The sequence below is a fragment of the Pyrus communis genome, chromosome 10, assembly GCF_963583255.1.
Source record: "Pyrus communis chromosome 10, drPyrComm1.1, whole genome shotgun sequence".
Lineage (NCBI taxonomy): Eukaryota > Viridiplantae > Streptophyta > Magnoliopsida > Rosales > Rosaceae > Pyrus > Pyrus communis.
Window position 1 is genome coordinate 8,631,155 of NC_084812.1, and position 22,461 is coordinate 8,653,615.

General features: G+C 38.0%; 4 protein-coding genes, 1 non-coding gene and 1 pseudogene across 7 annotated transcripts; 2 read left to right on the forward strand and 4 right to left on the reverse strand.

The window, feature by feature from the left end:
• Positions 1-117: 117 nt before the first annotated feature.
• LOC137746703 (AP-3 complex subunit sigma-like) lies at positions 118-2,167 on the reverse strand (annotated as a pseudogene).
• LOC137746702 (uncharacterized) lies at positions 1,915-3,007 on the forward strand. The gene has a single exon (XM_068486710.1). The coding sequence runs from the start codon at positions 2,190-2,192 to the stop codon at positions 2,979-2,981; it is 792 nt and encodes a 263-aa protein (XP_068342811.1). The 5' UTR covers positions 1,915-2,189; the 3' UTR covers positions 2,982-3,007.
• Positions 3,008-3,061: 54 nt separating this feature from the next.
• LOC137746699 (vacuolar sorting protein 39-like) lies at positions 3,062-9,952 on the reverse strand. The gene is made up of 12 exons (XM_068486707.1): positions 9,440-9,952; positions 9,134-9,345; positions 8,774-8,905; positions 8,539-8,682; positions 8,337-8,449; positions 7,153-7,582; positions 6,276-6,605; positions 5,489-5,710; positions 4,744-4,986; positions 4,203-4,655; positions 3,902-4,000; positions 3,062-3,640 (listed from the first exon to the last, which is right to left on the reverse strand). The coding sequence occupies exons 1-12, from the start codon at positions 9,873-9,875 to the stop codon at positions 3,440-3,442; spliced, it is 3,015 nt and encodes a 1,004-aa protein (XP_068342808.1). The 5' UTR covers positions 9,876-9,952; the 3' UTR covers positions 3,062-3,439.
• Positions 9,953-11,147: 1,195 nt separating this feature from the next.
• TRNAI-UAU (transfer RNA isoleucine (anticodon UAU)) lies at positions 11,148-11,221 on the reverse strand. Its single transcript has one exon. It is a non-coding gene; the product is annotated as a tRNA-Ile (tRNA).
• Positions 11,222-11,798: 577 nt separating this feature from the next.
• Positions 11,799-14,451, forward strand: LOC137748443 (protein AE7-like 1). Of its 3 annotated transcripts, XR_011070054.1 has the most exons (7): positions 11,799-11,983; positions 12,096-12,201; positions 12,348-12,447; positions 13,225-13,270; positions 13,728-13,832; positions 14,158-14,222; positions 14,313-14,451. XR_011070054.1 is itself a non-coding variant. In XM_068488594.1 (6 exons), the coding sequence occupies exons 1-5, from the start codon at positions 11,872-11,874 to the stop codon at positions 13,826-13,828; spliced, it is 465 nt and encodes a 154-aa protein (XP_068344695.1). In that variant the 5' UTR covers positions 11,799-11,871; the 3' UTR covers positions 13,829-13,832; positions 13,958-14,117. The 3 variants fall into 3 exon arrangements, 2 of the variants coding, with proteins under 2 accessions (XP_068344695.1, XP_068344694.1); XM_068488594.1 differs by lacking the exons at positions 14,158-14,222; positions 14,313-14,451 and adding an exon at positions 13,958-14,117; XM_068488593.1 differs by lacking the exons at positions 14,158-14,222; positions 14,313-14,451 and having other exon boundaries at positions 11,803-11,983; positions 13,728-14,117.
• Positions 14,452-14,517: 66 nt separating this feature from the next.
• LOC137748442 (uncharacterized) lies at positions 14,518-17,731 on the reverse strand. Its single transcript, XM_068488592.1, has 6 exons — positions 17,387-17,731; positions 16,755-16,853; positions 16,350-16,526; positions 15,874-15,972; positions 15,513-15,758; positions 14,518-15,091 (listed from the first exon to the last, which is right to left on the reverse strand). The coding sequence occupies exons 2-6, from the start codon at positions 16,821-16,823 to the stop codon at positions 14,792-14,794; spliced, it is 891 nt and encodes a 296-aa protein (XP_068344693.1). The 5' UTR covers positions 16,824-16,853; positions 17,387-17,731; the 3' UTR covers positions 14,518-14,791.
• Between the last annotated feature and the right edge of the window lie 4,730 nt (positions 17,732-22,461).

Sequence of the window (22,461 nt, forward strand, 5' to 3'; positions counted from 1 at the left end):
AGAAACACATGCTCAGCAGCTCAAGAAAACAGAATATATAATGCCGATAACTCAAGCTTGTCGCATGTTTCTTATTTTTTTTCATGTAAGTATTCAGCCATCCATCAAGCATCCAAATATTCACAAACATCGCACTAATATTGCAAGTGCTCTGCAGTGATTCCTATCAAAGAAACTTTGGAGGCTCGGCCTCGGTGTGACATCAAAATAGAACATTATAACAAATCAGTCAAAACTGCAAACTATCGACTCCGCCAGGCGGAAACAGATTTTGGGACCAGTGAGATGGCATTTGAGGCTGCTTCTAACCTGCACCAAAAGTTCAAATTAACATAAGCAATCAGACATCGAAATAGTCGGCAACAGATACAAGGAGGGGATAGGGGGAGGGAGGGGGAGAAGAGACACCACCTTGAGATTTCTTCGACAGCCTTCATAACTTCAGTTGAACTTGTTTCCAGCACTTGACCTCCAAAAATAATCTCATCCAATACGGTATGCATCTGAGAACGAAGAAAAAACTAATTAAAGCACAGTTCAATGAAAATGGTTTCGCGAAGCAAGATTACGAATTTTATTCAGCTACAATTCCTAAACAATAATGATGTAATCTAACACCCACCCTTTTGTGCGACAAAGTCAAATCACAAAGCAATACCAAATAATGTTTCACATTACTCGGAGTATCAAAGTACACGCAACAGATCACAAGTAAACGTTAGTCACACCAAAACGAAGGGAGCATATTTACCTTGCTGTAATTGATCACCACGTCAAGCTCACATACATTTTTGAAGCATTTGTCCAATGTTTCCACAAATACTGAAAGGAATGAGAATCGAAGTAAGCAAATCATTCAATCAAAGCAACCCTTAGCACAAGCATTAACTTTGAGAAACAAGCTAATCATTGCCATGTTCGATCTTAACATAGGGAGGGCGTGATAACTTAGTCTGTTGTTCAAGTCAGGACCATATACACAGTAATCCTCATTTCTCATGAGTCATGACACACTAACTGTAACCATAAGGTTTCTGCAACCAAAATTCATCAACATTCCACTTTTCAACCGTAAAAACTTTCCCGATATCTTCTGATTTCAAACAAAATTGCAATCAATCAACTTGTGAATGCTCTTCAAAGGTGCGGTATCTTGTGATATCGAAACCTTGCAATTCAGTAGCAGCTATATAACATGGATAATGCTAGGTACCTTGTATGACGTCGAGCATGGCAAGCTCGTTTTCAGAGCCATCGAATACAAAGACGATGTACAAAGTTGCAAAGTGCTTGTACACAAGGCGAGTATCCTGCACAAGAAGGAAAGGATTCAGACAGCCGATTTGAATAACCGCCGCGGATACAAGGACTGTTTCTTATTCAAATTTTACCAAATTCAGATCATCCAGAAACTTTATAAACAGGAAGAATTTGAGGGTAGATTAGCCAAAGTACCGGGCCAAAAATAGACTCAGCATCCACGAAATTGCTCGCATTCTCACCTCTACTGGACAACACTGTGGAAAAGGAAAATCAACATGAAAACCTAATTTGAATTTAAAAAAAAAATCAGAACAAATTGAGAGTCAAGCTAGCATCCACATTGATTTATGCAGCAAATAAAGCATAAATCACAGTAGAGAGAGAGAGAGAGAGAGAGTAGAGAGAGAGAACCTCCATGGACGCTGCGTATAAGTTCCTGTTGCTTCTCGACAGGCTGCCCTCAGAAATTGGAAAGCCAGCCATTTTTACACAACAATCGTAATAAGTAATAAATAAATAAATAAATAAAATTACAGAAAAAATAAATATTGAAAAATGAAAAGAGGAGGAGGTGACCTGAAATTCGTAGAACTTGGAAAGGCGAGGCTTCCCCTGCGTGTTTATCACCATCACCGATCGGATCATCTTCTCCAGAAATAAGAAATTTTTTTCTTTTTTCAGGGAATTTGCAGACTGCACAGCTGAGAACTGGTTTGAGATCCATGCCGGCCTGGTCCCTTGTAATTATGTACATCGGTAGGGGCCTATTCGTAAATTCATGTGAGGACGCATTGCTGGAGATCCAAATCCGATCAACTTGGCGGTATAAAAAGTGTAAATATCAAATAGTGAGCCAAACAAGCCCTAGACCCTAGTACAATTGAAGTCGAGTCGCAACCAGAATCATCGGCGGCGGCGCATCATCAATGGCGGCTCAAGAAGGCGGTGATTCTGAAGACGATGCAATTCTGATCCCCGAGACCGCCACGCTCCTTCCATCGACTCAGCATTGCCTCCACTCCATCAACTCGGCCGTCTTCATCCGGGAGCTCCGGTCTCAAGGCATCTCCTTCCAGCTCTGGCCGCCCGCCACCACGCTCCTCACGCTCCTCGACGGCCACCGTCGTGACCCCAGCACCGGACCACTGGGCCGCACACTCTCGGCGTTGGACTCGAGGCAGCGGCCTCACAGAATCCTCGAGCTCGGCTCCGGGACCGGCCTCGTCGGAATCGCCGCCGCAGCCACGCTCGGGGCTACCGTCACGGTAACTGACCTCCCCCACGTCATTCCTAACCTGTTATTCAACGTGGAAGCGAACGCTTCCGTATTGGCAGCTAACGGTGGGGTGGTCCACGTGGCGGCGCTGAGGTGGGGGGAAGCGGCGGACGTAGAGAAGATTGGGCGGGAGTTTGATCTTATTCTAGCCTCGGATGTAGTGTATCACGATCATCTCTACGAGCCGTTGCTTAATACGCTGCGTTTGCTGATGTCAGATGAGGCGGAGGAGGGAAGGGTGTTTGTGATGGCCCACATGAGGCGGTGGAAGAAAGACTCGGCCTTCTTCAAGAACGCCAGGAAGCTTTTCGAGGTGGAGGTCTTGCACGTGGACCCCCCGTGCCTTGGCTCCCGGGTTGGAGTTACCGTTTACCGTTTTACCGCCAAAAAGTCGAGTAGGAAAATGTTGAACTCTATTGACAATGCTAATGTTATTGCCTAACAATCAAATTCCATCTTAATTATTCTTGCGTTTTTGTTCATCGCACTTTTTAAATTCTAAACGATTCTAAATTACTGGAGGAGAATTCAACCTCGGATGCAATGCCACGGGCAAATTAACATGACTAACCGGTGTAACTCATTTCTGCTCGGGTTTTGTTAACTCAATAACAAGACTGGTTTTACATTTTACAATCTTTACAAACGAAGCTATAAATAACCAACAACGAAAACTCACAACCCCGCTCTCACACAATCTACAATAAGTCTCCTCCAATCATCGCACACGGTAGCCACTTAGAGCAAAACTTAACTAGTGGAACCCGGAATGCTTGGAGTGCCCGGCAAAGTGCAGAGTTAAAATCACTTCCTTAAAGCGGAGGCTCGTGCATGAATTACAGCATTTGCTAACCGAACGTGGAGGAAAGCGTTTCTTTTAGCCACATGAATGCTTGATTTTCATATCTTCCATAGCGGCGATCCTCTGCCCACGGTTTTCATACTTTGAGAGTCTCTAAAGCACACAAAGTGCACTAATGTTTTCCCGTTTGGATATACGGCAAAGACACTGGTTCCTATTTTCTTCCTGCAAAGGGAGCACATGCTGTCACTGGTGACCTTCACCACACCCTTCCTTTGTTCGTAGAGTTCATCTTTAACCTGTTTCAGATAAACATTTATTTGTTCGGGTAGTGAACTACGTTTACAATCATGAACATAAATAACTGGGTGAGGAATCTCAACCACATCAAGAGCATTTGAAATGAGCACTTTGAGATGGTACTAAATGAACGAAAGGACATGCGGCATGGAGACTAAACTAGAACATATAACTAGGGGTTCAGTATCATCTGCAACAAGATCAAGCCTAATACACCTACTCGTTGCCAAACTTAGATTCCAAGCACGATATATGCATACCTGCAGGTTCTCACTTTGTCTCAAACTCTTGATCACTGAAAGGTTCCTGTACGCTTCACTGGATTTCCTCAACAGGGGTCCCATAAATGGAAGCAAGTGCTGCAGATCAACAATAATAACAAAAAACTTCAGCATCGATATCAGGAGAAAACCATGCGTGAACAAATCAGATTAAAGAGACATCAACAGCAATACATTAATCTAATATTTAAAATTTAGAAATATTCTTTTCCACTATTGGCAAACACCTTGTGTTGTGGTCGATAAAATCATATTCTTTGAGAATTAGTATAGTGAATACCTGTAGCTTAGTTTCCCTTGGCAAAAGTTTGAGTGCCTGAGCTCCATTTATTCTGTCCCACCTTCGGCTCAACAAATCAAGGACCTCATCAAGCATGATTGTTGACCCTCCTTCCTCGCTAGATTCTTCCGCATCTCCATCGCTCTTGCTACTGTCAGTGCTACTTTGACCGACTCTTATGTCAGGTGCCACCTCTATTGCAGCAATTTTTTTAGCACCACGCCCTCCTTTACTTTTGACCGTATTTGCAGAACCAACCTTTGGTGTACCGATGTTCTGAGGTGATACTAAATTTGTAATTCGCTTCTCAAAGTTCTTGGTTGTTTTCCTCGGATTAAGATAAATTTGTAATAGAGTTAGGTATATATTTCCGGAAGATCTTGAAGATGGTAGATGAACTAAGGATTCATACACACGATCACAATAGGACAGTGCCAGCCCAGGAACATGTAGCTACAAAAGTCAAGAACTTAATCAACTCAAACAGGATCCGTATAATATACAACGTATTGGTTATAGGATGTGAACATAGAAAAAATACCTTATGAACATAGAGAGATAAGGCAAGCTCATGTTGGTTCATTTTTCCCAACAAAATTGCACGCTCTTCATATAAAGCATCCGTTGGAAGACGTTTCAACAAAGCCTCTGGATTATATCCTGAGATACTCTCTAAAGCAGACAATAATTTCTTTCTTGTTGAGGAGTAAGTTTGCTCATCCCATTTCTGCTGAGCACTTAAATCTGCATACCAGTCAAGTACTTCTGATAGATAGATATGTACCTGCCATGCACTAAATCCATTAGAATGCAGTTTTGGCTGGTAAATACCGGCATACTACTTGCATCACCAATTCACAGAAATTACAACAGAGTAGCTGAAATTGGCAGCAGAGATTTTTTTCCTGCCCACTAGTGCAATAACTAAATTAAAAAATCCAATCCACTTGCCTCTTTTAATTTAATTGATAGCTACTTTTTGGAATTGGGAGTCCTATGGATTGCTCTTATCTTATGCCCCAGATCGGAGGAAAAATAGTGTTGTAACCGAAGTAGACTACAGAATGGGTGTGGGGACGAATCTCACCAAAGGTTCAATTTCTGATTCCTTTACAATGGTTAACTCAAGGGATTCGATTCTCTTTTACGCTAGGTGAGACTGAGAACTCGATTGTGGGTAAAGCCTTAGTTATCTACCTTTTTAGCTTCTCGGCAATTCCAAATGACCCTAAAATTCCAACTAATAAATTGGTCTTATTATTTGTGAACAATGCATACATCCTTACCATTTCATTTTGCAGATTTCCGGAGATTCCATTTTCATCCATTGCAAACATAAGCTCTAAGTATGTGGCCTGCATGTTTGGAGCATGCTGCTTCAAGTAAGAGTTGACCAGGTCTGCTGGAATATTCCCATTCAAAAAGAGCTCAATTGTCTGCGTTGGACAACTTTCAAGAACAAGCATTGAATACTCCAGGACCAGCATGGGATCAGTCCCACAAAGAGGCTGCACATAAGAAAATTGGTCAAATACTTTAAGGTATTTTACACATGTTTTGGTTCCTGATAAAACAAGTAATCTTAGCAAATATTCAAGTTCCTAAAACAACATATTCTCCAAATGAAAAATGAAAAGTTATATGTTCGATTATAACACATCAAACTTCATCTGTTGGATGGAACATTCAAATATAGTTCTTTAGGTCTGAAACTGAACCCTACATCACAATTTTCAGTTCTATATGTAACAAAGTACATGGAAAAACATAAGATGATAGTAATGCTGAAAAATTTGTAGTGTTCAGTGGAACAAAACAAACTCAGAGGAAACGTGGAATTAAATAAAAAAATTAGCCCGCCTTTCATAGTTGAAAATGGTCAGGCAACTTGTGCTTTTTACTTAGCATTTAAATTATACACCAAGGATTTCTGTAATGCTACCATCTCGTTCCAGACTCCAAATGTCAATTACTGATGAAATATAAAGCTTTCATACCACTAACTATTCAAATTTCTGAAATATGACTAGCAGATTCAAGATCAAAGTCATTGATCAGATGGAGAAAACCTACCTTGAGATATTCGACAATTGACTCAGGCTTTAACTTTTGTATAAGTTCAGTTTGCACTTGGTTAGATTTGGAATCCTCTACTAATTGATGCAAGAGTTTTAGAGCTTCGTGGTGCATTGAATTGCACCTGTAAAGTTCTAACAAAGCAGCATAATGATTGTTTTTCTGGAGAATCTCCTCGCATATTTTTACATCGCAGTAGTTAAGACCTTTCAGTAATTCCAAAGCCACTGAAGCCTGTCCAGTAAGAAGTAGAGCTTGGAGTAGTGCTGTATCCAGGATCGCTGCCATCTCCCTAGCACCAGAGGTAACTGGAATGCTACCACGCCCCTTAGATACCAAAGATAATGTGAGGTTGATATCACAAATGAAATAAATGATAGCGAATATATAAACGTACAAAGATGTATTCAAGTTGTGAAAATCCAGACAGGCAAATGTACACACACAAGGTCAAATATTGGAATTAACTGAGAAAAACTAACTTTTGACAGTTGAGTTATGCATGTTTGCAAACAGGTTAATCTAATTTAACAAAGCATGGTTGCTTTTGACAACCATGTGCATCATACGTAGCCAAGCTAACTTTAATGAAGTAACCAAAGCCTATGACTTTCCGCATTAAAAAAGCATAAAGGAACAGCATGGTAATAATATATATCTCTTACAGTCTTACTCACCAAAAAGAAGAAAAAAAAGGATTATTTCTTAGTTCGCAACCAAAATGTCATAATATCTGTGTTCACAAAATCTAGAACGCTGCATTTAGTGACAAAATCCTGATCACACGTTCATAACCCATAGAAATTTGTGTATCAATACCAGATCACATAGTGAAATATTGGAATCATATATAAAACAAATATAATTAGTTTACCTTGTTTGATTTCTTAAACCTAGATTCATAGGACACAAAATTGTCTCCAACAGCATCTAAAACAACCTCTTCTGTCCCCTCAGCAGTGGCCTTTTCAATTATACCATATCTTTTTTTCTGTAAGAACTTTATGAGAGCCATAAGAGTGTTATGGCTCATTTTCTTGGACTCGAGTGCTGCACTCTCCTCAGATTCCAGTAGTGACGGCAGAGAGTGTTCCATATCATCTGATATACCAGACGAACCTCTTGACAGATATGGTGAATCCCCAGAAATATCCATTAGCTTCTCCGGCTCAGCAACCATAGTTGTCTTTGGAAGAATAATAGATGGATACAAAGAAAGAACATAGGTTATATCCACTTGAGATGCCAAAAAGTGCTCCATGGCGTCCTCATAGGCCCCATTATCAAAAAGATGATGAGCATATCTGTAAACAATAGCACAATCTCCTTTAACATATAAAATTTAAAAGGCATAAAACAAGCATGAATTTGATGCAGCACCAGGTTATAAATTCAAATCTACTGACTGCTTTGCACAAATAAAAGTGTTTTAAGAAAGCTTGGTAAACTTTTACCTTAGTTAAGCATTACATGGCATACTTAAACACTGCCTGATGTACTTCAACTTTAAATTGCGTATACATATACATACATATATATACAAGTGTGTGCATAAGACGGAAGGCCATATATATAACCTTTGATAGACGCGATATACAAGCAATCACAATAATGTCTCTTCCCAAATCACTTCCTGATTTATCGAAAGTCAACGAGCATATAATTGTATATATTGATGTACCCATGAATCTCAATATCAATCAAGACATTTTACCCAGAACTTTATCGCTTTCCAGCCACGTGGCCCCACCTAGCAAAAAATAGTATTACATGTCCAAGTGTGCTAACAAATAAATTTCTCCAGCCATGTGGCCCAGCTATTGGCAACTCCAGAGTCCAGACTTATATAGCTCCAAACCCAAAACTCTCTCCTTTAACATGAAAAGATCTAACCTTACATTGATGTAACCATTTATATTTGTGATTAATATACAAGTCCGTTTCTACCATATGCATGTTAGATGTAAATACAAACACATCAATTTTATTGCAATTTTAGACCAATACATTTGTTTATTCATATAAACGAAAAGAGAAATGAAAGCAGAAATTATTCACCTCATATGAATTGACCCCTCCTTCGCAGCTCTAAGACTTGCTTCTTCTGGAGGAAGCATCTTACACAATGCCAATGCTTCGTCAAAATCGCCAGATGCTGTTAATTGTACAATCTGCAAGGCAAAAACACAATTCTCACCTCCTTACCAAAGAAGATGGTGCATCTACAATAGAAGTTTAGCACATAGAGCATCAGGAATACCTGAGCGCCAAGAGGAACAGGGAAGAGACCATAAACAGCATTCTCTAATGCAACAACTACAGCGTCATTGCTCTGTAGAATACGACGAGCATTTCTAAGAACAACCGTCTGTATCAATGGATAGGGATCTCGGAGCGACCGTACCTGCAAAAGAAGGCATATCTGGCCTGCGTCTTGTAAAATATTAAAAGCAAAAATAAGTATTTCTTTCTTTAGGAATATGAGGCCAACCTACCTCGACATATCTTGGTAACAGAGCAATTGCATATGGCTTCTGAACAACAACAACATTCGGGGAATCTGACCAACAAACCCTGCCTTCTTGACAAAGCTTCCCGTTTTGGTCCACAAAAACCCCAATATTATCCTAAAACACGAGAACATGGTAATCACTAATCAGTATTCCTTTTAGGAGTCCTTCTACTATACATCAATGTACAGTATACATTGCATTTTCACTCGCTAAATTTCTTTGGATTCTTCCGGGCACATCCAGCCGTTAAATTCAGCAATCATACATTAATGTACTCTAAAATTTTTGCGCTTTTATTCCGAAAAACACAAACCAAATGGGAGACACAACAAAAGCAAGTACCTTTCCGAGAAGAAGCTCTCCGGAAGGGAGAGAGACCACCAATGGCGGCGCTATCCTCCCCGATGGAAACACCTCTGACAGTGCACCATTTGTAGAATTGAGTATCATATACTCTCTTCTAATCCCTATACATATATTCTCACCACACCATGACATCGACTTCACCACATCCGGAGCACCAAATTCCTTCACTTCCACAAACCCTCGTCCCCCTAAACACATTCAATTCCCAAATCATTTCAAAATTAGAGCATTTTCAACTGAAATTCCTAAAAAGATAAGAAATTAATGACTCATGTGAATTACCGTCGTGCCGGAAAATACAGACCCGCTTCTGCCTCGCGAAGCAGAGGAATCCTCTGCGGTCGTCCCACGAGTAGACATTGGCGCCCTTCGCCTTCGTGATCACGGCGATGGTGCCCAAGTTCGGGAGGCCGTGAAACGCAATCGACTCCGAGAGGGAAAGGAGGAGCTCTCGCGATTCCAGGACCTCCATCGAAACCAAGGGCTTCTTTGAGAAACCGGCGACGTTCCTCTCCAGCGCGTACTGTTCCTTCTGGAGCTTGTGACGGTGGTAATCGGACGGCGGAGAGCGGTCGGAGCCGGAGGAGTCCGGAGCGTAGATTTTGAGAGATCCATCGGAGCAGCCGATGAGGAGCTTTGGTCCGTACGATTCGATGGCTTCGATCTTCGTCGGGCAGTTACTGATGAGCTCGAAGGAATCATAGGCACTGTGTACCATGTTGTCGTTGTCCTTTGATCGGAGTTCTTTTTGGCTGGGGTGATTAAAGAGCGAGTGCGTCGTACGACGCCGTTTCCTTTTTCTAAGCTTATTGGAACTTATTTCGTTTGAATATGCTTTTATAATGATTGAAAGTACTTTTAAAAAAAAAAAAAATTTGGGTTCCAAAAGCACTTTCAGTGCTTTCGGCAAGAAGCACCACTTTCAGTGTTTTCCCAATATTTACTTGCATCTTTACTAAAGGTTGGTTTTAAAAATATTTTCAGCAAAAGCGTTTTCAGTCATTTTAAAAACACTTCCAAAAGAGCCATAGATTCTTGCAAGTGGTTTTTTATCATAGTGGTGGAAAGACGTTGAGTCCTTGCATTCACGGCATGGGTTCAATCTCTATCGGTAACTAATCTAATAAAATCTATCATTTGATAAAAAATAAAAATTTTACTATATTTTTTAAAATTCATATTTCTCTACTTAACTCTCAGAATTACGCCACTTATAAGCCCAAAAATTATTTATCAAAATAACAAAGTATTTTGGGTGATTTCAATTTGGTCTTAAACTTTTTAGAACACTCCAAATAATATTGTAATATTTCATTGACGTTAGCCCAACATGAACATATAATTATGGAGTCCTAAATCCCCAAATAGGTCATTTTAGCTAAGCTAAACTTTAAGTTTGTTGCCAAAAATAACGTGAGTTCGAAAACTGGTTTCCCTTTATTATGCACATCATTACTTAATAGTTAATACTAATGATCCAGCAAATGTTTAATTTCAAAAAGTTAGATAATTATTTAAAAAATTAATTAATTTAAAATCACTCGTAAAAAGTAAATATTTATTCCTAATTAACCCCAATATGATTTCTCTTAGCATACATTTCTAACACCACCACATCTCTCATGAGAAAGAAATTGCAACACCAAAATTTTAATTTTACATGTGATTTTGTATTTCATGAATGCTAAATTAAAAGTATATGATGATTAATTTTACGACTAATCTTGTACCAACCACCATTTTTTCGTTGAACTCACACATTCAATAATTAAAATTTGGCAAGTTGGTTATGATTAATTGGCTCATATAAGTGTAAGTGGGAATCGCACGTAATAATAGCATGTGAGTGCCTTCCAATCCATCCGTGGACGTAATAATAGCATGTGAGTGGATGAACCAAAGTTTAAAAATATTTCCCATAAAATAATGAAGTGTGTGAAAATAGTGGACAAAAAAAAAGAATGTAAAAAAATAGAAAAAGACAAAAAAATGGTCCCGGCGGGGCTCGAACCCGCGACCTTCGGCTCATAAGACCAACGCTCTAACCAACTGAGCTACGGGACCACAATGTTTATTTTTCACACAATATTATTAATGTACAAAAATGGATTCGATTATTCTCACCGGCGTGAATATTCTGTTTTATTTGTATGATATTGAAAAGTGACAACCGATTGACCTAAGACTTCTAAGTGGGACACATGGCTTATTTTTAAGTACTTGTTATATAAAAAAGTAACTGATAGACTAATAGTACAAAAATAAAGGAATAAATAAGCTCACCAACTAGAGCTCTTCAATTGGAATTCTAGATTCGAAATCCGTTGGTGTGGATTATAGATTTGAAGAGGTTGAAATATTTTTGTGAGTTTTTCTAGCTTTTAGTAGAGGTGGATAATCATAACTTGTCATTGGTTGTCCTTTTTAAAATGAAAAAAAAAAAAAAACTAGAGCTCGTGAGCAGGCTCTTGATCTGGACGTCTTGAATTCAAAATCCGTTATTGATGTGGAAGTTAGATTTATGACTGTGAGTATTTTCAGACTCTAAAAATGATGAATAATCTTGACATACTAGTTATCCTTATTTAAAAATAAAAATAAAAATAAAAAAACCTAGAGCTCGTGACCACGTAGGTAAAGGTGGTTCGTGAAGTAGAGAAAGTGAAAGACTTGGACTGGTGTGTGAGCTTGTAAAGAGAAGGAAGAAGAAGAAGATGACGTTGGGTCTGATCAATGCCAACCCCGTGGTCCACGCTAAGAAGGAAAGGGTAGCTCGCACCGAAGATCTCCACGCCGACGACGCCGTCGATCCTCTCGATATCTATGATATCCTTTCCCATTCCATCTCTCACCGCCTTCTTTTTTTTTCCTTTTTTTAAAAAAAATTTAATTACGTGAAATTTTGCTGAAATTTGTGATCTTTGACTGGAAATTGCAAATTTCGTGAGGGATATTAGAGATCCGGAGCACCCCTACTCGTTAGAGCAGCTCAGCGTGCTTTCGGAGGAGTCGATCACTGTGGATGACAAGCTCGGCCGTATTCTGTTAGTATCATTTCTCAATTTTCAGCTTCAATTTTGGTTTTTCTTTTTTTTTTTCTTTTCCTGGTAATTTAGATTCTGGGTTTTTAAAGAAATCACCAAAGTTTTGATCTTTATTTTTTATTTTATTTTATGAAATTTGGTTGAAGGATAACTTTTACGCCGACGATTCAGCATTGCAGTATGGCAACAGTGATAGGTCTGTGCCTGAGAGTTAAACTGAAACATTGCTTCCCTCCTCATTACAAGGTCCGTCAGTTTGCTATGTAGATTTTGGTGCATTGAATATCAAGCGATTAATTTATACGCCGCGTCCTGTTTTTGTTATGCGAAAATTCTGTGGTCCTTTGGTTTTTAGTTACGACTCTGTCAATGGCGGTAGTTGCAAGACGACCAAAATTTGATGCTGGTTAGTGCAAACACTCATGGTGCTAGATGAGACACATCGTTCCTCATTTTTCTCTTGTATAGTTCTTATTCAATTATCATGCTAGTTGCGTAATGCGATGGTTGATGTGTACTTGTTACATTCCAAAGATGATTACGATCGTGTGTTAATTGGCTTGTAATGTGATTAGAAAATGTTGGTTACCCGGCACTACTCCAGCTATGCGTAGTCTCTCTCATTTGTCATAGACCCCATAGTTTTCCCCCCATTTTTTGAGAGGGTTCACAGAGAATCTACCCTAGGGTTTTTACAAATTATACTCCCTTGTGAGTTGTGACCGCCAACTTAGCTATGCCCCATTTGGAGTTGCTCAACTCTCTCCATCGCGCTAGCAGTCTTCCGCATTTGATCTTTAGCATCTTTTGATCCCCTTATCAACGCATAATTGACCGCATATTTTGACCTAGAACCATTTACAAATCAGGACTTTTCTTTGAGCAATTGGTGTATGTTGAGAAATAAGTCTGAAATGGTAATGAGAAATCACATTATACAAGACTTCATCGGGCGGTTATCTTTGCATATTGTAATTGTTTAGCTATTTGCTTAACCATATGTTTGATGATGCATTACAACAGGTTGATATTAAAGTATCTCCAGGATCTCATGCAGATGAAGAATCAGGTAATCTCGTTTTCCCTGTTCGAATCAAGTAATGACTAAGAAATCTTATCACAATGTCGTCTTCTGGAAACGGCTGTTGTGAAGTACCTAAGGAATTGTTGGAATGATTGTAACTTTGTATTGTGCCTAGGGAATTGTTGGACCAATGGTTGTTAGATTGGTATTCAACCCACTTATTTCGCTTAATGTCTTTAGGCAGGAAAAGAAAAGATTCGGTTATATCTCTAAGTAGTTTTGAGATAAATGTTACCACTTACCAAACCAGTTTTTGGTGCCTCGAGATGTATTTGCTCAGATACACATGATCCATCAGTGACACCTATCTTGGCTGGTAACATGTCAAGTATCAAGAATGCATCAACCGTAGTTTGTGAATTTCCAGCGTGCGAGAAGTAACTTTTCTTCATTGCATTTTTGACATGTGAGATTTAAAGTTTGTTTCTTTCCATTTTCCTAGTTAACAAGCAGTTGAATGATAAAGAAAGAGTTGCTGCTGCCTTGGAGAACCCCAACCTTCGCCAACTTGTGGACGAGTGCCTGTATTCCAACGAACTCTGACCAAGTAAACTTCATAGCTCAAAACCCACTGTACAGAAGAAACCTCAGTAATACATATGCTATAAGAACATGCTTTGTTGTAATATTACTCGGCATGTTTGTCTCTTATCAAATGGAGTTGCTTTGCAGTCAGTGGCTTTGTTATGTTTACGTGAAATTCAGCTGCAAAGCTATCATGTAATATAGTAAACCAGAAGTTGCATTATTTGGTGACTCATCTCGTAAGCTATGTACCTTGTCTGTAGGCTGTGTTTGGATTTGTGTAATAATATCTAATGCGTTTCAAAGTTTCGTCAGTTGTAGGTCTTGACTTGTTTGTTTTCCTTCAGAGCTCTTGCCTTGCATCGTGGTTCAGACTCGGGGCAATCAGAAAGTAGAGCCTCTTAGGCGAATGGTTAGTTTTTCGTGGTTTCGGATTTCTTTTATATTGAAGACGGAAATGAATGGCTGAGTCAATGTGCTTGTTTTCCTTTTTGGGTATCAGGGAGTGGGAAGCGAACAAGACTTCGGGCGTGAAAATAAATGCTCTTAACCATTTGAATTAGACTTTTACGACCTCCTAATTCAATGTCAACGTTGCCACGTTGATATCTGGCAAGTCACATTTCAAGGCACTGGCATACCATCGACAAGTGAACTTTGCCTCATGACGGATGTGAAATATTGCAGCAATTGGAATGGTATATGAAGTTCTTAAATCAAGAGAATAAAAACCCATTAAAAAGATAGAAAAACATCACACTGTACGTTTAAGTAGAGAACGTCAGGAAAACAATGAGGTTATCGATCTCCCCCGTAGTTAGCAGTTACGTACGGTAGTACAAATGCTTATTAACCTGCAGCGAGGAACTGAACCACGAACCCTCTCGGTCCTCATTCCGAATTCAAAACTAAAGACAGCTTGTAGTACACATTGTATAACTTTTAAATTCTTACTACACTCCGCTGGGCCGGCCAGGGTAATCAGCTAGCCACGGGTGCAACGGGGAGAGGCTGCGGTGCCACCTCTGCTCCAGAATGCCCATTTGTTATATGGAAAGGCTTCTCATCAAATCCCCAGAACTTGGCAGTTTTCACATCATCCTCCGCCATCATTCGTGAAAACTCCTCGTGGTCATACTTTAGGGTGGCTTGTCCCCCAAACTCGCTCGGAAGATTTTCAGCATCAAAGAATGTCTTCATGAGCTCCACACTTTCTTTACCTTTCGGGTATACAAACTTCACCTTCTGAGAGGTCTTGGCATCCAGGAAGTACTTGACAGCCTACGGAAGTGAAAGGCAGCAGGAAGATCATCAAATGACAGATAGTTGCTAAGCTACAAATGTTGTACCACTAAATATAATGTAAGCGAACGCAAACTATAACCAATGCCAGATCATATCAAAAATGAAGTTTTTGGGTTTACGTCGAGGAGTTTAGCTAGTTGGCCGGCATCTTTTATTGACCAAGCTCGAAGAACCATGTTCGAAATTTTTATAATGGTAGGCTAAAAAATGAAAATGAAGGATACTACAATAATCCCAATGAACCCTCACTAAATTGCCTTCCAGTTGAAGTTCTATTAACCAAACTTTTACATTCTGAAAAAAGAAAGTTGAAATATCGATGCTTCAAATTCAGTTGAAGTATGGTGTGGGAATATCCGTGTCAATAACATAAAAAATTGCCACGAAAAGTTCATACCTTCCAGAATGCCTGAAAAATTCTTGGTGGGTTATATAGAAATGCAACCGCAAGCCTCTCGGGGTAATGGCTCTGTAGAATGTTAATAATATCCCGGGCTGTCTTGACACTGACATTGGTGTTGATTGAGAATCCAGTGAAGTCAACCAACCATGACATCTGTTCTTGACCTTCGGGAAGGTTGAGGATACCATTTTCTATAAGATAGACTAAATGGCGGATATTATCTTCGGGCGAGTTTGTGTTCTGAAAGAACAAAGAAAAAACGAAAAAGAAAGAGAATGAGTTAAATCTACTAACTATAAGCTTACTGAAAGTGTAACCATGTTTTAGGGGGTGGGGAGGATAGCCTACTACGGACCTGCTGTGCTGGCCTCATTATAAGCACGCTCCTCCCAAGTCGATCATGGAACTTAGCTCTAAATACTTTGCCAGTCTCACCTTCATGCGCTATTTCATGCTGAACAATGACATGTTTCAGTGGTAAGTACAAACTTAAGTCAAACCCAAATAGTGAATTGAAAATTTTCCTAGTGAACTAGAATTAATCATCAATAACTATGACGGGCGATAGCCCATGCAATGCACAGAAGTAAGCTGCAGATGATGCAAATGAATTAAATGAACGCAATTCACGAGCAATGTGGTTGGAGAACACCATCTGAGTCCATATTAAGTTTTGATTCTGCCATATAATTTGATGAAAACAAAATATACAAACTCAAAAGTTGATCAGTTTATGCTCAAGCAGAATTACCAACATATTAAGAGAAACAAACAGTCTACAAATATATCTATTTCTAGTTTGTGAATATCATAAAAGTTCATCCAACTTACCCAACGGGTTTCTTCAGGCTTATACGTTGCCCTCCACTTCAGTGTCTCTTCAACCATTTTCTTCGCCTTCTCAAGATTGCAGCTCCGAGCTTCCAAATATCTCCGAAGGCATCCATCGGTGCAGTACTTCAAATTGCGTCCAGACAGGGGCCCAAGTGCTGCCCTGAGTTCTTTGACCTGAATGTACATTCGCGTCATTCAACGTCAGATTTCTATATTGCACACTGCTTTGTTTTTCAATCGAAATTGGGAGGTAAGCTTTAATATTTTTGGCTGACTTAACAATTATGATCATGTGTACGCCGGAGAGGCAGACCAATTAACTTGAGATACACAAACCCTTTGGATTGCCAGTTGTACACTTTTGATATTACTACAAACCAGAAAAGTAACTAAATTTGTTACCTTTGCATCTTTTTGTGCAGAATCATCCTCAGGGGTTGGTTTTTGAGATTGCCTTCTCAGAAGATACATGTTGCTCACCAATTTACTTCACTTTTCAACCTACAGTAAATAACAATGGTAAATAAAAGGTTAAAAAATAATATAGTTTAAAACATTCCTCTTTCAAATACTATACAACAACTGAAGAAAGAAAAATTCACCCACTTCTTCCAAGTAAAAAATCAAAAGCATTGAAAATTACATGGGAAATTAAATTACATGACCTTCAAGTTCAATCTAAAATTCACCAAATATTTAACCACAGCAGCTAGTTTCACATTTGGTCAAATCCCTCAAGGTAAAAACGATCACACTAATTTCCAACACAATCTTTCACCAAAAAACTAATGATTTCTAACACAATCAGGTAAAATCATACAAGATCCATTTGGAGAAATGGACAAAAGGGGTGTAGCTACAATCATTGGATAATCATTTGGGAGTGACAGATCCACTAAAAAATCACAAAACATGATAAAATACAAAAATAGCAAACTGGGCAAGTCTTGGGCAGCTGTGTAATTTATAAAAGCAGCTGAAAAATCTCATCTTTATTGTTGGGAACAGAAGGAAACGAATAGCTTTGCACGTACCTTTGGGTTGATCAGAGAGAGAGAGAGAGAGAGAGTAAAATGAGAGATCCCTTTGGGGAGGGGGAAGCAATAGGTAGCTTTGTGCTTAGACTTTTACGGCAATTAAAAATGTTCTAGAGAGAGAGAGAGAGAGAATGCGTTTGGTTAGATGATGTTGATTCTTGACGTTTTAGGGGGTGGCATTTACCGGGATTTACCGAACGAGAGGAGGATTGAGAGCAATGGAAAGGAGAAGGGGATTGAAATTGTGAAGGGATTAATGGTTGGGATTTATATAATTCTGGGAAGGAACTGGTGTGGTGATGTGTGAGAGTCGAGAGAGCCGAGAGAGTCGAGGACACCAAAGTTGGCTACTTTTTGGATGTCAAGATCGGCGACTGCGACTGACTTCATCAAAGTGGGGACTGGGCACTGCCAACCGCCCTTGCATCTTCCACCGTTCACTTCTCTTTTCTATTTTCCTCTCTGTTTTTAGTTTTTTCATATATTTATTTATTTATTTATTTCTTATTATATGTTCATTTATTATCCTGTGAACCAAGAGGATCCTCGTCAGATGCTTTTTATGAAGATTCTGAAAATTCTTCAATAATATCCGTTTATTGTATATCGTACAATCAGAAATTATTATAAATTTTTTTACTCAAAAATGAATCTATCGTGCAGTCAGAAATATTGTAATTTTTTTTTACTTAAAATTGAATATAAATAGTACTTGACAAAAACTGGTCCCACAATATACGATGAACGGATGTGATTGGAGGATTCCCAGAATCCTCACAAAGAGGAATCAGCGAGGATCCTCACTCTCTTATGAACGTTACCACGTTTATTTTCTCTTTATTTAATTATGATCGTTATTTTCGTTTGATTTATTTAATTCGTCAGTTATTAATAAAAAATGTGTGTCAGAAAAGAATAATAGAGCAGGGTTATCATTTCTAAAAAAATTATACATGATCTTGCAAAGGATCAGAGGTTCAAGGTTTTTGTGGTGTCCTCTGAAACCTTCTTTTCATCATTGGTGGCATCAGTTGGTTGGATTCATAGTTAACTAGGATCAGGTAGAACCATATATTTCGTTAGTAAATTTTTATTACGGATGTTTTTGCTCATCATGGCCTAATTGTTTTTGATAGTCATATTTGAGAGTATTATATTTCCGAGTTTTGCTCGGATTGCTTATTTCTTTGGCCGTACAAGAAATTGTTGTTTTCGTGATTTCTCCCTGTGAATAGAGATTTTTTCTCTATCAGAAAAGAAAAAAATAGGGGTATCTGCCAGAAAATATTATAATAAAATTTCATGGACTCATGTTGGTAGCACGACTGGAATGAAGAAAGGAGGTGGTAGATACAAATATTTATTCATGTACCTAAAGACTAAAGGAGACCGTTTTAAAACATGTGATCCAAAGTATTGTTGCAATAATTTAATTATTTAAATTTCATCTAAAACTGTATTTTCATGTCATTTATCACATTAACAATTAAGGTTTGGGTTATCATTTTCTTCACCTGTAAGTGAGAGTTGTTAAATTTTAATATAACGTTGTATACAAAAAAGAGAGATGTTATTAGCACTCTAAAAATCTCATTCTACACTCCGTATATTTTTTTTTATAATTATAGAAAGTTTGGAATGCAAAATGAGATTTTTTAAGTGCCAATAATAATTTCCAAAAAAAAAAGGTTTGGTTATTGGTAGTTGTCTCCTTGGTTGGAGGAAATTTTATGCTCAACTCACATAAATGCGAGCCAACAGGATCCTCTCCAGATCCTGTTGGTGAGAATTCGTAAATCGTGCAATTAGTTTTTGTCAGATACTGTTTGTATTTAATTTTAAATATGATTTCTGACCATACAATGTACGATTAACGGATACGATTCACAAATCTTCGGAATCCTCATAAAAAGAATCCGGATTCAATGCGAGAACAACGTATATACTTGTGACGGCCTTCATATATAGTTGTGATGAACTCAATTTTGACAGTGAAATTCTTTTCTTTGTTTTGTGTGAATGAATTTAGAAAGTGCCATATTATAATTTGTTTGCAACACTACGACCTTTACTGTGTTTTCTTTTATGAAATACCTATTGATGTTCATTTTCTTTACATATTTATACATATTCCTAATGTTTTTAGAAACGTTTTCTTTAAATAAAAATAAAGAGTTTCTAGAAACGTTACTTACCATATAATAATTTATTGTCCTTATACTAAGAACCATGTGATATTTCTTGGAATTATTCTATTGTATAGATCGCCGTTTATAGTGGAGGGAGAACATTTTTATATTCAAATTCGCATTCAAATGGGGAAAAAAAAAAAAAAAAAACAGCATTGTTTCCCGCTTCGTGTTGTTCGATATCAAATCATCGTCCAACTCTTTTTGTGTAAATATATCTTTATATGAAGAGAAAGATACAGAGAGACAGAGAAAGAGAATGACAGAAATGCAAAAGAAAAAAAAAATGAAACTTGAGTTTAGGTAAGTTAGAGACGTTTTTGGTTTTGAATTCTCTTTTGACAAGAATGAAACCTATTACCTTAAAGTGAAGAAAAATATTACTAGACTACAGTGTTAAGTTGCAAAAAAATCATATGCTTTTAATATTATAAAAATGTACGAATATGGGGCGGTTTCAGGCCAAGAGTGCTATTACTGTTCTACCCCATCGGTTTTAAAAATGATAGATCCCCGCAATCATCCATACCCAAATGACAATCATAAATCTTTTTCTCTGCAATAATTTCCTTTCTAGGAGGATCCTCTCCGAATCCTCTTTATGAGGATCCTGGGAATCCTCAAATCGTGTCCGATCATTGTATATCGTGCGGCCAATTTTCGTCAGGTACTCTTCGTATTTAATTTAAAATGATTTCAAGCCGCACAATATACGATAAACGAACACAATTTGAGGATCATCAAGATTCTCACAAAACGATCCGAAGACAATCCTCATTCATTTCCTTTCACATTACGCAAATAACGTGTGTGATAACTGTAGTTGAAAATTAAGCAATCATGGTGAATGCCTCTTTATTTTTTTATGTTTTAATTTGTGCCTATAATTCTTTAATAACGCATGAAACACACCAAAAATCAACCAGTATAAAATAACCAAAACCATATCTGTAATACACACACATATTATTAGATTGTAATTTATAATTATAATTTAGTAGTACAATCTAATGATATTCTTCTTTACTTATAAGTAAGAGGTAGCTTTGATTCTTGTCAAAAGGCGAATTTGAACCATTGCTAGCCCGTGAGGCTAAGCTCACCTCCTCCCCCTTAGTGTAGATAATATCGTTTGTTAATATATATATATATATATATGTACAAGGGGATCAGCTCGTAGCTTCACCACGTCAGTCTACCCTTCCGGAAGCCGAGAAAATTCAAAGAAACATTTCAGTCTTTCCCTGGCCACCATCGTGTAATTCATCAACGATAGAATTCGAACTTAAGACATACTGTATAAAATAAAGATCTAAAATTCGTCATCAACTACTGAGTTGCCCCATAATGATAAAAAGCCAGCTGTGTTGAATGTAGGCCTTGGTTGTTATGTCTTGGGATCTCCGTGCATATTATTATCATTATTATGACCAATAAATGGGTGAAGAATTAAGAAAAGCGACTGGAAAGTGGAAACCTCTTTTTGTCAAAGATGTAATTCAAGTCCTAAGCCCTTCTTGTAGAAGAGATTTTTCAATGTGACTGAAATATGAAATAGTACATTACGTGTTATTATACAAATAATGAAATATGTGTGTTAAAAAGTTAATAATTTAAAAAATAAAATTTCTCACTACTTATATAAAACACGTGATGCATCACTCGTGTTCCGATCACAATGAAAAAAAATTCGTTAGTGTAAGGGGATCTCATAGTCCACGCGTTACAAGTCAAGCCACAGGAAGAGATAAATTGTGGTACCCGGCGTCTTCTTTGGGGTCTTAATCAAGATGATGCCATCATAAAACGTCAAGTATAAAGGAGAGATTTTTGAATAAGGCCGTCACATAATAAAACAACTCTCTAAACTAATGTGCGTGGGCCGTTAAAGTGTCACTTTACCGTAAGAGTTGTCCTATGCTCAAAAGTATGTAACATATGGTTGACTTCAGCTGTAGTAAAATATGATTACGTACCCAATTTAAGTTTACCCAACATAAACTAAGGTTGGTGGGGATGGGACCAAAATTCAACGTGACTTCGACCCAACACACTTTAATTTAAGATTGTACCTACAATCTTATGAAATAAGCACGTCTGTCATAAAATTAATTTAGCAATGGATGAAAAAACTCAAAGAAGATGACATCACCCAAAAACAATGTTCAAGTCATTGCGTTTCAATCCACACCCTGCGATTTTTACAAAGGGCCGGTTCAACGAAGTTTGATAACTTTTTTTTTTTCCTTGAGTTTAGAGTTTAGGGTTTACGGTTTATGAATTGTAAGTAAATATATAGAACACTCCATACATGAAAACCAATAACCACACTGAAGTTGATACAATGGAACTACCCAAAGCTCAATGGAATTTACCAAATAAAAAGTTAGCTAGACTAATACACTTGCATTAACTTTGGTAAAATGCACTTTTGAGGTGCAAATTTAGATCACAATTCATGGGATCAAGATCCTCTCCTGATCTAACAGTTCAGTATGCAACCAAGCAATTCGGATCATTCAATTTAAATCTTACAGTCTTCATTAGCTCATTTCACTGGTCCACATTACAAATAATCTCTCCCAACGCTCAGATATCTCCCTCTCTCTTGAAAGCTCCAGATTCCTCAATCTCCAATCTCTAGAATGTGAAATCCGGAGACAATCTCAATCTCAATTTGTGACCACATATTCAGCATTTCTCTAATGGCTTGAAAAATTGGCAATTATTTCAGATTAAATAATTTTACGAAGTGTTTCATTTTTCAGTTCCATATTACTAAGAGGTACGGATAGATTCCAACAACCAAACAACTCAAAGCCACAACTACTTGCCCTACTACTCTTCCGACTTCAGCTTACAAATAACTGCCAAAGTTCAACT

Coding starts and splice junctions, on each gene's coding strand:
- LOC137746702 (XM_068486710.1), top strand. CDS start 2,190: ATGGCGGCTCAAGAAGGCGGTGATTCTGAAGACGATGCAATTCTGATC.
- LOC137746699 (XM_068486707.1), bottom strand. CDS start 9,875: ATGGTACACAGTGCCTATGATTCCTTCGAGCTCATCAGTAACTGCCCG. Junction 6,606..7,152: donor GGTTTAAGAAATCAAACAAG/GTAAACTAATTA, acceptor TTGGTATCTAAG/GGGCGTGGTAGCATTCCAGT. Junction 4,001..4,202: donor CAAGGGAAACTAAGCTACAG/GTATTCACTATA, acceptor GTTGATCTGCAG/CACTTGCTTCCATTTATGGG.
- LOC137748443 (XM_068488594.1), top strand. CDS start 11,872: ATGACGTTGGGTCTGATCAATGCCAACCCCGTGGTCCACGCTAAGAAG. Junction 12,202..12,347: donor GACAAGCTCGGCCGTATTCT/GTTAGTATCATT, acceptor ATTTGGTTGAAG/GATAACTTTTACGCCGACGA. Junction 13,271..13,727: donor TCATGCAGATGAAGAATCAG/GTAATCTCGTTT, acceptor CCATTTTCCTAG/TTAACAAGCAGTTGAATGAT.
- LOC137748442 (XM_068488592.1), bottom strand. CDS start 16,823: ATGTATCTTCTGAGAAGGCAATCTCAAAAACCAACCCCTGAGGATGAT. Junction 16,527..16,754: donor CTGCACAAAAAGATGCAAAG/GTAACAAATTTA, acceptor ATGTACATTCAG/GTCAAAGAACTCAGGGCAGC. Junction 15,759..15,873: donor TAATGAGGCCAGCACAGCAG/GTCCGTAGTAGG, acceptor TTGTTCTTTCAG/AACACAAACTCGCCCGAAGA.